At 40.0% G+C, this 14374-nt stretch overlaps 1 protein-coding gene across 1 annotated transcript; it reads right to left on the bottom strand.

Annotated features, from left to right (window-relative positions):
- Positions 1 to 413: 413 nt before the first annotated feature.
- LOC134632372 (transcription factor 12-like) lies at positions 414 to 12627 on the bottom strand. Its single transcript, XM_063481057.1, has 13 exons — positions 12458 to 12627; positions 10132 to 10231; positions 8297 to 8439; positions 8079 to 8202; positions 7912 to 7982; positions 7491 to 7587; positions 7320 to 7393; positions 5669 to 5845; positions 4793 to 4910; positions 4533 to 4686; positions 2676 to 2905; positions 1597 to 1768; positions 414 to 1470 (listed from the first exon to the last, which is right to left on the bottom strand). The coding sequence occupies exons 1-12, from the start codon at positions 12524 to 12526 to the stop codon at positions 1626 to 1628; spliced, it is 1500 nt and encodes a 499-aa protein (XP_063337127.1). The 5' UTR covers positions 12527 to 12627; the 3' UTR covers positions 414 to 1470; positions 1597 to 1625.
- Positions 12628 to 14374: the final 1747 nt, after the last annotated feature.

Consider the following 14374-nt stretch of genomic DNA (forward strand, 5'->3'; position numbering starts at 1 on the left):
CTTCCACGGAGACCATTTCTGGCAGGACTTTCAGATTCTTCTTCACTTGTCCAGTTTCCTCACATTACTTAAAGACACATCACACCATGCCAAGATACGCCAGAAAATAGTTCTTTGGTGCAAAAAGCTTCATCCCTGTCAAATTGTGCTTGGTAGTTTTCATAAATTCGAGTAAGGAAAGGGAACAAAATATGTGATATGTATTTTCTAAAATACAGTCGGTTTCTTGCTAAGCCATGTGTAGACAGAACACTAGTTTATCACTTGAATAAATGCTTTTTAAATGCTCGAATGACTCTTAGGTCAGTGTTAAATTAAAAAAATAAAATAAATCTGAAAACGGTAACTACAAGGACTAGACTAAAGATGAGTGAAAAAGACAGAACTGGGAGTAAAATTCATTGGAAAAGACATTTATTGCTACAATATAATTTTGACACATGCCTGTAGGCTAGTTCAAACTGTACACATACTGTACATGTTATGATAAGAGTATTTCAGATTATTCAGGATTAATATTTTTTTTAAATTTGTATTATCTTTTCAGCAGAGTGAGAAGCAAACAAGACATCAATCATCCTGTAACATTGTATTGCTCAGAGGTTGAACTGTAGCTACATCTAGTAAACTGCACCAAAAACAAAAAAAGTGTCGCCTCGTGTAAAATCGGAGACAAAAGCAAATACACATCATCAAATTCACAACATTTGTATAAAAGATAACTTATATAACTTAGAAAACAAATGAAAGGTTCTATTAAAAACTCAAACATGCAAAGAGCTTGTTTGACTACGTGTGAAGAGCAGTGATTACACTGAGAAGAAGAGGGCTCCTGTCCACCAGTGTTTCAGTAAGTGTAATCTTTTAAGAGTGCAAGAACACAAATAACATTCAAACAACTTTACAAATGCCAGATGTTGTCCACGTGTTAAAGAACATTCCTGGAGATCTGTTCATTCACAGAATGGTCGAACCCCTTCAGCAATATGCGCACGCACACACAGACACACACACACACACACACACACTTACACTTCAGGACAAGTAAAATCTGCTGTCTGAACACACAAATGTGGGAATGTGGATCTGAGCTTGGTGGAAAACACAAATGTTTGCAGTAAATATCGACACACTGTAAAAGTGTCAGTCAGAAACATACCTGGCTAAGCCAAAATTAAAAACTGCAGATGACACCTTGCCACTACTGGTTTCCATCCATTCAGATATATTCCAACAGAAGGATAATCAATAAATATACAAAATATGTACAAAACATCTGCAGCGTACAATGCATTTGTCTGTTACAAGTAACGTTCAGGCACAAAGTTAAGAGTCAGTTTGGGAAGTTAGGAGATGATTGTTCAACTGCATCACGCTTTCTAATCAGAGAAGAAGACCTCACTGTCCCGGTCTGAAAGTCCGAAGAAATGGGAAACATCCAAAACAGCTGGGATGCTCTTCCCTCAGCATCTGGACATCAAAGACAGGAAATTAATTTGAGGAAGTCCTTTACATTATTCCCTCAAATAGAAACATCCAATTGTTTTAGACTTTAGTTCATAAAGTTTATTGCTGATATAAGGTGATGGTAAATACTTGATGGTAGACTCGATGTGGTCAGATGCTCAGAGGTGGCCCATGGGGTTCGCCGGGTCTGTCAGACTGGGATGAAAAGCGAGATGCATGGACTGTGGGTCCGTTATGACGGCAGACGCCTTCTCTTCTTCTCTCCTCCGCAGACACGCTGCCTTCGGGTTCAGGTTCCTCTCTGTGGAGTCCAACAAATAACACGTTAGCATAAGACTAAAATAGGAAACACTGGGAGTACATACTCGTTATTGTATTTATGCAACAGTGCTACAGATGTTGGGAATCTGCTTTAAAAATAATAGAAGCTAAAAACTTTATAAGTCAACCTTACAGACGTTTTCATGTTAAGTATTAAGCTTCTCTTATTAGCAGCAGGTCAAATTACAACATGCAGCACAGAAAGCATCCTTTCCAGAGAATAAGAACTGTTTATAGTTTATTGCTGGAATTTTATTATTCTTGTCTGAAAATGGCCTCTCTTGTAGATGAAGCATTGAGTGTCAATGATTAAATAAAGGTTTAATAAAATAAAAATAAATACATTTTCTGGAGTTTCCCTTAGCCTTGTAGCATCTCCCAGCTTTTTTATTTTTTGCTTATTTCATGCTGTCACCTATTCAGTAATAATTTAGTGATAAAAAGCAGCTAAAAAAAAGGGGGGGGGGGGTAATAATAAAAGCTCGATATTTCTTGCACAGCAGGCAGACTAAGTGAACTGAGATGGCATTTAGTATTTAAACAGCCACATATTTCCCCCTCAGCCGATGGGGCTGAATCAGGGCCTATCTTTAACAAGGGGACACAAGCACGCCTCAAGATATATGCTAGTGTTGCTTCCCATCTGCAGATTCTCATTCACAGATCTTTACTGTCAGATAATGCTGTGCTGCCCTCATGTGGCCAAAAAATATATCAATTCATTCAATTTTAACCAGAAGTAGTAAAGACAAAAGATCTATATGTAAAAACAAATGTCTAAATAGACTGAAGGAGCTTTCTGTGGATAACTGACTGAAGCCTAGTTTTCATCGTGGGTGCGCCATCATCATCTGAGACTGGCCTCCCTGCAGCAAACACGCACTGACCTCTGACTTGTTGTTCCAAGCTGAGGATCACCGCCACAGCCTGGTGGAGGACCAGCAGTTTGGTCTGCGGCTTCTCACTCTTCAGGTGTAGTTGACACATGTGACCGAGCTCCTTGAAGGCCTCGTTGATGTCGCGCACACGCAGGCGTTCGCGGGCGTTGTTGGCCATTCTCCTCTCACGCTCGCGCTCAGCCTTCTGCTCCGGACTCAGCTCCTCATCCTCATGGATGCTACGACATGAACAGAGGAAGCCCACAGGTAAAGGTGTGGCTGAATCTTTTAAAAATGAAGATTCATCAAATTCAAACCGACACTCCAGAAGAAGCAGAGAAAAGCGAAGTGAGCGAGACTGCTTTCAGAATATATTCCGGGTTTTTCTGCCCTCTGCTGGCTGCTGTGCCAGGATTACGTGATCCAGTCTCCAGGGATCATCTCATATCCTCTAAAACGTTCAGTTAAAAAGGGGTTTGCATACAACAATGGCAGCAGATAATGCAATCAGCGGCAGATTTATGAATAACCCTTAAACATGTCTGTTTAAAAGAACCCATATGTCCATTCTTAGAATCACATTTAAACAATTTTCTTCTTGGTTTTCTTTGCTTTTTGTTATCATCTGGTTTCAATATTTTAGAAAACAAACAAACAAAAAAAGAATGATGCTGGAGGATGTCTATATATGTCAGCATTGATATCCCTCAACTAGATTACAGATCTAAATAAAAAGAAAACATGCACTCAAGACATCACAGCTGAAGAGGTCTGGCCTGAAAAGACCTCTGGACATAGAGACACCAGGACAGGAGCTCCAGTCTGTGACATTTTCAAGACATACGCTATCATTTTAGTCTCTGACGCAGGCCTTATAAATTTTTCTGTGACTCATGTAATACCAAAAGCATCCTTCGTCGTCGTCGGCCACACTTAATGACAGTTAGTCCTTTAATTAATAAAAGGATTGACAGAATATAAAACTGCTAAAAATTATCATTAATTTGAAACATTTATGAACAAAACTAATGTGATCGCTCGTCTCTCAGGTTTATGTATTTTAATTTGAGTTCTTTTTGGTTTTGACTGTTGGGTGTACAAGTTAAAATCACCACAGTCACACAACAAATACTTTTTATTCTTTTTTATAAGGTTTCCCAAGATCTATAATCATGCGTCATAAATAATGCAAGTGCAGCAAAGCTGAACACAGACCTTAGTTCACTCAGAGGCTAAAGGGGACAGTTGTAAGACAGTTTACAAAGACTGCTTTGTGGTTTGGGGATTTTCTTGGTTAACTCTTAACTGTGATGTGTACGTCCCGACAGCTGTTCTTCCTTCTTTTTTCCTTCTTTAATTCACTGCGACTTAATGCAACACGAAGAAGAAATATGAGGCTAAGTTAAATAGGCTGGTCCAGACACAGCTGTTCTTGACTGCAGGGGGTCTGGCAGTGTTTTAAATGAGTGAAACGAAACGGCAGGAAGGCTCTTCTTCTTCTTGCTTTTGGCTTTTATTGTAATAGATTTTTAAAAAGTAGTTTATTGAAGAAAAAAAAAGTAACATTTTTTTAAATTACAAAATTAAATTAAAACATATTTTTAATGTAATTTAAATTATTATTAACTATTCAAACCAATTTTTTTTAAGTGCTTTGTCTGCATAATTGGGCGTATTTTTTCATCGGCTTTACACACAAAATTTTATTTTTTGAACAAATGAACACTGTTTTTTTCCTTTCTTTGTTTTGCTGTTTGTTTTGTTTTTTTTTGTTTTTTAAACACACACACACACACACACACACACACACACACACACACACACACACACACACACACACACACACGATAAGGCATGAGTGTTCACCTGTTTCTTGCACTGTTTTCTCCATGTGTTTTGTGTTCGCTCTCCTCATCCGATCTCTGGCTGTCTGAACTGTGACCATGGCTGGTGTGCATTATATCTTCCATTTCCCCACTTTCCATCTTAAGCTCTAGATTACTCTGAACCCCAAGGCCACCTGTGGGCGATCACACAAAACATAAACAACATTTTTTTTCACAAAGAGAAAAAGTGAAGTATATGAGTCTGGTGGAGAAGAGATGCGAGGGAGAAGGGTAGCTCACCTCTACCTCCACCTTGCACAGGCTGTAGGGTGGCCCTCTGTCTGGCTGGGTACGGGTGACCATTTTGCGCGCGGCCCTGGAAGGCGGAGTGGTTGTTGTTCATGCTGACAGCTTCAACCTTTATGACACAGAGAATGACATAACACATTCTTCATGTGTTCATAAGTCAATGGTTAAGTATTCTGTAGATTGGGATCCTCTAAATGTGACTGCGGGGCTCCATAAATCTTTCTAAGACACTCAGTGGCATATAGCATCCAAGCTAGAGACAAATCAGCCACAAAACAACATCTGCCCTCTCATTTCCAAAGCGACCCTGTGCGGATCTCTCACTCTACAGAATTAATTTAATCTCAGACAATCTTAATCCTTCCCTTTAAACTACTATATACTCCCTAAACATACCCCTAATTCTCTTCAGGAATGATTCACTGACACATCGTTTGGAAAAAATAAAATAAAAGTGAGAGAATTTAATACCCCCCTCTCGCAGCGGATTACACTAAAAACCCCTTTCCCTCGCATACACTTCCACTCCAGCTGAGCTAAAATCCCCTGGTCTGTTCAAAGGGAAACATGGTAGAATGGGAGTGCACCGTGCTGCCTCCCCCTCTCCCTCCCCAATCACCCTACAGTGGATTTAGAAGTCTGCACATACTATACACTGGACACACAAGGACAGCACATCATAGCGCTCCTATTGTTCTCAGTTTCCAGTTTCAAGGACAGCAACCTTTACATTAGGAAAACATGCAGACGTAGTGGGTGGAAAAATTCCTGCAATTGAATGCCAGCGCAGATACACACACACAACAGGGAATTTCCATGCACACTGCCCTGTCCTTCTTTAAATACTTCAAAGTAAGGGTTGTTAACCATTGCTGGACTGTGACAGTTGAGCGGCAGGGTGCTGGCAGAGCCCGGGTGGCCGTGGTTGGGCTGGTTCAGCAGCCCGTGGATGTCACTGGGCAGACCAGCGGTGGGGCCAACGGCATGGTTCCTCAGGACGTGGATTACGTCATCCAGTCTGTCCAGACGATCCTCCACCTGAGACTGAAAACACCAGGGGGACAATTCTCAAAATTTACAAAGAGGACTCTAAATTTCAAACCCTCTTGCCCAAAACAGCAAGACAGTAGTAGTAGTTCCTTCAGTGGAAACACCCAGTCATGATTGTGAAGGGAGGCTAGCCAAACAGGAGCATAAAATCTCAGTAAGCAAAAAAGTTACGTAACACTTTATAATATAGCCCGAACTGAGGGCGTAATTGCCCTGTAATTAAATGGCATTTCAATGTATTTTATTTGAAATTACAATATAATTATAATGAACTACGGAAAATTAAGTTAGATACACAAGAATAAAGGGCTAACAAGTCAAGGTTTTTTATAGGAAACAACGTAATTAATTAAAATATACTGTAAAGTAATTTTAAGTACTGCGTAATATCACTGTAATTTTGTAGGAAAACAAGCAACACTGCCCCATGTTACATTGTAAGTACCCTGTAGCTTTTAGAGCGTGGGCCATATTATGGAGCAGATTAAGCTTGCTTTTCATATCTTTGTTGTATTTTTTTTGCATCTTTATTTAATATTCATTATGTTGATGTGCATGATGGATGTTCTTTTCATCCTCCTATTTAATAGTAGGTATATAAAGTAGGGATTTAGAACAGTTCACTGTTACAATTGTGTCATCAAAAGTTTACATAATCCTGAAAATTTTGATGGTATTTATTTTTTCTTCTAAGTTACAGAGAGAAAACAGTCCTTGATCACATTTGGATTAAAAAAAGAACAATTAAATAACAGAACAGCCATCATACACATCAACATAATGAATACTGAATAAAGATTTAAAAAGGCAAGATTAATTAACTCCCTCATACGCCCCGTGCCCAAAACATGCTGCATATTTATTATGTAAGATGGCGATATATTGTTTGTTTTTCTGCAAAATTACACACTATTTAAAATTACTTGAAGTATAATTATTGCTCTATTTCCTTTAAAACCTGACTTGTTATCCACCTTAAAGTATTTGTAGGTAAATATAATTACATTGTAATTTCAAATTAAATACACTGAAATTACATTTGATTTAATTAATTACAGGGGAATTACACCCTGCACAGCTGGAGCCAACGGATACCTGCTAGGCCTCTCCTGAAACTGAACTGGACCTCTGTTTGTGTTGTTGGTGTCTTTTGGGGCGTTTCAATGCCCTTTTCTTGGAAATAATAAGGCCCGCTGTGAGGTACAAGAAGCTTGTGCTTTAATTTTGATTAGAGGTTTATTACCTGCTAATTTGTGTTATTAATCTTTGGCTTAAGTTGTTTCTCGAAGAAACATCACCAAAAGTCAAACCTTTAATGGCACCAAATAGTTTCAACATTATTATCAGAATTGTTATATTGACATGAAATAAGCTGAAGTTGGCACATGTACACACTCACTTTAATCTTTCTTATAATATACCAGATATTTCATAAGGCCACCTCAGTGATATCAGATTACTTCCTTACCATCGATATTAGCGAAGACTCATAATGTGGTGAGACTGGTGCCTGAACTGAACTCCGTGGCCACATGTTGCTACCTGAGAAGAAGAAAACAACCGGATTTAAAACATCAGGGAAACAGAATATAGATGATGTAAATTATATTTCGCTGACGTGTGCTATGCTCCAGTTTACCTGCAGGTTCTGCTGAATTGGGTAGCGGAGACGGAGACCTCACCGGTGTGGATGAGCTGGAGGGGAAACTGCTGCTCGTGTGATCAGGGGAGTAAATCTAACAGCAGACAGCGACAAAAAGAGGAGAGAGGGAGCAGGAGGAGTGTGACCAGGGCGTGGATCATTTTAAAAGCACAACTTGTCATTTCTGGATGGGCTTTTACGGCTGCTGCCGCAACCTCATAGGCTCGTAATCTCAACTTAACTCGTGAATTCTGGTCATTTTACTTGTGAGCAACCAATAAAATGTCGTGCAGCATGAGAGTAGCTCTTTTTAATGTGCAGTGTCCTGTCACTGGCAGGGGGGGAAGTTTTGCATTATACCACTGGGGCTCTCGGGACTTAGACTTAGATCTGATAGGATTGAGGTGGTGGTACTTACAGAGGCCAAAGCTTTGCCCAAGGTGTCGCCTGTCTGTGATGGTCCTGACACATTTCCCTGGCTCCCTGAGACTGAATTTAAAAAAGAAAATATTTATTATACAAGATAAGCATGTGATAAAGAGCAGTTAAATTAGGGAAAGCATGTATCCATTTCCATTTTCTGACCTGCAGAGCTCTCTGAGGTGTTGACTGACGGAGCGCGCGAGACTGCATTGCTACGATGAAAAGTGGACATGGGCGGGAGAGCCCTGTTCATATCCACAGCCAACACTGAATGTGGAGAGAAGTCCTGAAGAGTGGGGGAAAACACGCAGTTAAAAAAAACAACAGGGGTCAAAAAGTTTGTTGCTATCAACGCCCAAAGTCCCAGTGGTAAATCTCACCAGGTGACTGTGTGCCGGTTGCAGGCTGCTGTAACTCCCCGGCTGTGTTTGGTGGGTTGTGGCTGCTCCCAGTGCACCTTCATAGCCCTGCTGGTTCAGCCCATTTACAGCATTCCAGATGTCCGGCGAATTGCCCATCCCCTCTAAAATGAGTAATAATATGTTATAGCCTGCACTGGAGCAGCATCTCAAACAGCCAGACAGGTCGTGAAGCTCTACAGTGGCACTCTATGAAATCACTGAAGTCCAGATTCAAAGCAATGCTCATTAACGTGTGACACGATGATGTTCCGCTGAATTTGCTTAGCTGAGAATACAAATGGATCTTTAAATAAAGTGAAGTACACATACTTTATTTAATCTTCATGGTGCTTTTTAGGCATTTCTTTGATTCTTTTACCCCCAAGACTGAGATATCATAGTTACTGGGCGGATTGCCAATAAAATGTAATACAACTTACACTCTCTGCTGGATTTTTGGGTAAGTAAAATATCTGACAACTACAATAAAAACCTGAATAACAGACTTAAAAAAATTGATCTGAGCTTCCATGGACAATTTGAAAATCGGACGTAGCTTCCAGGAAAAATGAAGACACAGCTGAAGCGCCTTAAACCTGTATTTTATCTGAAGGCCACCAGATGGCGATAGCTGTGGGTGCCGAAATATTTTGGTCTTCTAGAATTTTATGAGAAAAACGACCTCCTGTTTTCATTTCTTCACTCTCCTGCTGAGTTTATGGATTTAGTCGCTCATTTTGGGTCATATTGAATAAAAAATTAAGTATTCTTTAAATCAGCATTAACTGTGGCATGAAACCACACACTTAATGGCTAACAAGTTAAGCTCGACAAGCCATGATCATGTCCTCACATTTAAAAAAATGTTTTTTGCAACCAAGGTGGCTCATCTCAACATTTTAAAACATGATTCCAGAAACCCGTGGGTGATGTCACTGTATCTATATCTGTTTTTTATACTGTCTATGGTGCACATATACCATCTATCTACCTCGCAATGAATTATGATAAGTCCAAACGTCCAAACCAATAAGGCTCAGCTGTACTGTAGGCTAATGAGTTAATGTTTGAGTTAACCTGAGATGATGAACATGGCAAACATTATGTTTGATGAACTTAATAGCACGGCTAGCATGGCTGTAGACTGTTCTGACCTCTTCACACCAAAACAACCAAAACTTTAAGGAGTGACAGTAACTGATGCAAAATTTACAACCGGGGATGTGAATCGAGGGAAGTCTGTGTTCATGTGAGTTAAAGCATTTCAACTCTTTCTTCTGCTACACTTTAAAACTGTGTTTCTCACACAGACTGGCTTCTCTCCGGTGAGAATCAGAAATGGAGGACACGTTTTTTTGATCTTTTGGTTTAACTTTGCTTTAATACAGAGACAGAAAAAGGAGTGAAATCATAGGACTTTTGGGTAAGTTGTGAAAATATGTTACGGTAACTTGATTCCAGCTATCAACTTTACTCCTTGTCCTACTGACTGTTTGTGGTGAATATTAATGGGTTTCCGGCGAGTACACCATTAGTGTTATACCGAATGCCAGTTCATACTGAACACCAATTTAAGCATTTGTTAAAACTATATTTCCAAAACCAGTGAGAACTTAAGTAAAAATAGATTTTTATGAGAAGACAGCTGGTATTTTAATATGAAATATAGACCTATAAACTTGCAACTAAAGTATAGGAAAGTAGATAGCACCTGTAGTAAAATAATAACGTTTTCAAGTCTGCATTTATTTCCTATATTTTGTTATCAAAACGGACTGCATTGCAGAAGAACTGTAAAGAGGGTTCGAGCTCACCAAAGAACATGCTTGCAAACACATTGCTGGGGGCCTTGGGCGAAAGATGTGAAGATGAGTTCTGGGTGGCGATGTCTGCACAAGGAGACTGCCCATAAGCCTGAAAAGAAAAGTAAGAGAATAAAATGAACTCTGAGCATAAATTTCTTTGTCTCAGTATCGCCCAAACCAATCTGACTGACACTAACTCGTGAATACTGTGAGTGCGAGATGAGGCAACAGTATTATGAAAACAAAGCAGAGAGCTGATGCACACTTAGAGCTATTGCACTAATCCATAAGCTGCAGATCCATGCACCTCCTCATCCGGATTTAGGAACCATTCACCATGAGAAATCCCAGCCCTAATCACGATCGGGTTCGGCTGGCTTCAGAAGGCTGGGATAGGACACCCTCCCGAATAAAATTGAAATCCAAGTCTTCTTGTGAATTGTTCTCAAACAGAAACCGAACAGATAAAAGAGTCTGATCCTAATGATCCTCTCCTGTAGGAAACCAAGTATTGTTAACGGCTAGTAGATTTAGACTAAACTAAAGCTACCTTCAGCTTTTTTATATTTTTAATTCTTTCTTGACAAGTGTTGATGCTGCAAGCTGCACATATGCACAAAAAAAAAATAATAAAAAAAATCAGACCAACACATGCTCACTTACTCAAACACACCAAGAGCTCTGGGCTGCACCTGCACCTCTCTCCATTGCTTTGATGTGCCCCAGGAAATGAAAATAAACCTCCCTGCGCAGCATCAATGGGGTGTCAGTTACCCGGACGACAAGTTCTGTAAAGCAGGCTATTAAAGACTCTCTTGAGTATGCTTGTGCGTGCACACTCACAGGCTCATGCACACACACACACACGAGCCATGACCCTGGCTGGCATGAGTCCCATGGTGATTGTGGGCTAGGCCAAACAGAGGAGCCCCTGTCGACACTGGGCCCGTCTGAGCCGCCATGGGCAGCATATGGCAGAGGATAAAGCCAATTGTCCTCCTTACCATCAGCATAGCAGGCGACCCGTTAATAATGGTCACACCCCCGCCCCAGCACGCCCTCTCTGGCCCCCACTGGAGAAGAGCCGACACCATAGCACCCTCTTTTAGCATAGCATTGATTTATTAACCATCAATCATGGCATCACAAATGATAAAGGACTTTTTTTTAAGTAGCTAAGCCCCACAAGAAAAAAAAAGGAGGAGATTAAAATACTCAAGAAGTTGACATTTGTTTTAAATCATCTTGGATAAATATTCTTTACAATCTATCAGCTGAATTTCTTATTTGATTTTTAGTCTATAAATAAGGATAAAGTTGGGGAAATAAAAACAAAAAAAGAACAAACAACGAGAGTACCTTTTGCCATTGTAAAAGTACACAGCATTACGATGCTGCATGAGTAAAAGCTCAACTTGCTATTCAGGGCCCACGCTCTGCTCCACCATGGCCAACTCCAGCCACATGCAACCAATTTTCTGCCTCTCTGATCCACGATGTCTGGATATGGTTAGTCTCACAGAGATCAAAGCTGCCTTTGATAATGGCTGCAGTGGTGGAGGGACTGCTCCAACATAGCGGGGTTAAATCAAATAGAAATAGCAGCAATCTGCTTCATGTCAAGATGTTTTCTGCTGCTAGGCTTGACTACATGATACTCTGTCAGCAAACAGGAAGCACGAGTTGATGCTTGTTGTTTTATTTTTCTCTCTTGTTAACCTTAAGAGAAAGATCACTGAGATATTACAGTTATACGTAAATAAATGCTACTAGCATTGTGTGCGTGAAGATGTGTGTAATTTGTCAATAACTCTCCTTTTGATTATGACAAATCAAACCAAGTGTAAGAGTAAACCTTATAACGCCACAGAAACTCTTCGTCCTCTTCTAACCTGCAACTGCAGAAGTTAAAGAATCAGCTCTGATCACGCACACAGCTTATTAAAGCACAGACACCCTTAAAATGTAAAGCTCTATCTCTTTGTTGCCTTTCATAGAGAAACATGTACAGATTAACCCGTGGTGCATCTAATGATCTCAATAAAGCAACGAAAATTCTCACCAACTCTTAAGTTTCTCACAAAAAGAAGGAAAGAGAACACTTTTAACTTTTACAAGTTGTGTATGCAAATTGTTTTCCTGCTGATGCAAGTCTGCTAAAATCACATCTATTAAAAAGAAAAGGTTATTCAATCAATGAGGGCACAGATACAGCAAACAAACATCTGAGAGGACAGTGCAAATGCATCATCAGCAAACACACCCACGTAACCTTGGGAGGGGAAATGACAGAAATATAACTGTAATATATATACATATATAAATATGTACTCACTGGTTTCATGTTGTAGCAGTGCATCAGTGAGTTGTTCCCTGCGCCAGAGACGGGGTGAGCGCAGTACATAACTCTGCTGGTTCAGTGCAAGAGTCCAGGCTCACGATACAGTCCACGCACAGCTCCTCTGCTCGTGTCTCCACTCATGTGTGTACAGTCCACATGCACTCCTTCCCCTAACCTACCCCTGCTGGTCATGCAGCAACCCGCAGACAACTTATGCAAATGAGGGCAGGACCATTTCAGGCAGCAGCGAGGGGTGGCCAGGAGTTGATGCTGTTACCGAGTGGACATCTATATTATGAGCAACCTGTTGTTTTGTTTTTTAGTGTTAAAAATAAAATGGTTGTGAAATAAACATGGCTATGAGATAGTTTTCTTTTTCTGCTCTTTTTTAATTTTACTGTCCACAGTTTTGATTGTCATGGAGAGTGGACATGAACAGAATTTTTTTTAAGTAAAAAATAACAATCAGGGAAATCCCACCTAAACCCGAGCAAACACCTGGGCAAGGTAAAGAAAAGAAGAAGAAAAAACTACAACACTGAGGTTATGCTTGACTTTTTGTTCTTTGTATGTTATTGTGTCCTGCATGAAAAATACTCATGGAAGCAATCCCCTCCTCAGGACCAGAGAGCACTGATGACGGCACTGAGATAATCTCCCGTTAGACAGGTAGAGGTTTCCAGTAAACAGAGGACAGCCTACCACACCCTTGTCTGACCCACATTTATAAATAGAAACTAGTCTTAATTTGTAGGCACGTGTAGCGTGACAAGCTCCTCCAGCGGCTGGGTTAAAGGTTATTAATACTGCGGTCTGTCTGGGTGATGCGTAACATTAAACAGTCAGACATCCTGTTTGAGGCCAAAGCCGCTGTCTGATGCCCTACAACTGATATTTACACCGGTGGTTCTTAAAGCATGCAAAAGGTAAAGCCAAAAAATGTCAAGCCACACCTGTGGGGAAAATGGCCTATACGTGATCTGAGACGTTCTTTAATTGCATATTATTAGGTGAAGGCACTCTTGACGGGTCACCTACGACGTAGTTTGATGTAGTTTTCTGTGCTCTTTGTTGTCAGGCAGACCCACTGGTGTGCGCTTACAGTGCTTTTAAGTCTAATTAATTGCTTTTTATGCAGTTTCAGCAGTAATGTGCACACCTAGACTCACCTCAAGGCACAACATCTGGGAGTCACAAATTCATATCTGGGGGGAAAAGATTAATAAAGCGAATGACTTCTGAATAGTACAAGCAAATCTATGTTTTGTGATCTTATGTACACTGTGGTTGGCATGATGCACAGTGTGGCGCACTGTCCTGGCACAGCATTTTGGCCCAAAGAGCCCTCACTAGAATCCAATCAAATAATTCCAAGCGAGACAGCAGCAAAACCTTTATCTTGAAGTCATCGTCCCTAGTGTTTACAGTAACACCGCAGGGCAGTGGGAGCAAAGTGGCCAAAATAGCAGCGACCTAGAATCTTGAAATTTGTGTTTATATTTAAAATTTTAACCTGGTGTCTGCTGTGGCTGCCCATTATGGGATCATTTAATTATAATTTATAATGCATTTTTTAAATGACGGTTTTCTACTGAATAAACTGCAAACTATAGAGCTGAGAGCAGAAAAACATGTTATGTTCTGAAGGTGAGCTGTGCAGTGCACTCAGCTTCCTTAAGGTAAAGTCTAATCCTGACTGCTCAATTGGGTTAGGAGGTCAGTCACTTCGGCTTCATCAAAACAACAATTTCTTGACCTTTAGGACTGTGCTTTATTAAAAAGATGCTGTTCATAAAGAGTAAATATTCTAAATGTATAGAATACATCCAGATATTATATATATATATATATATATATATATATATATATATATATATATATATATATATATATATATATATATATATATAT

The sequence above is a fragment of the Pelmatolapia mariae genome, linkage group LG7, assembly GCF_036321145.2.
Source record: "Pelmatolapia mariae isolate MD_Pm_ZW linkage group LG7, Pm_UMD_F_2, whole genome shotgun sequence".
NCBI lineage: Eukaryota > Metazoa > Chordata > Actinopteri > Cichliformes > Cichlidae > Pelmatolapia > Pelmatolapia mariae.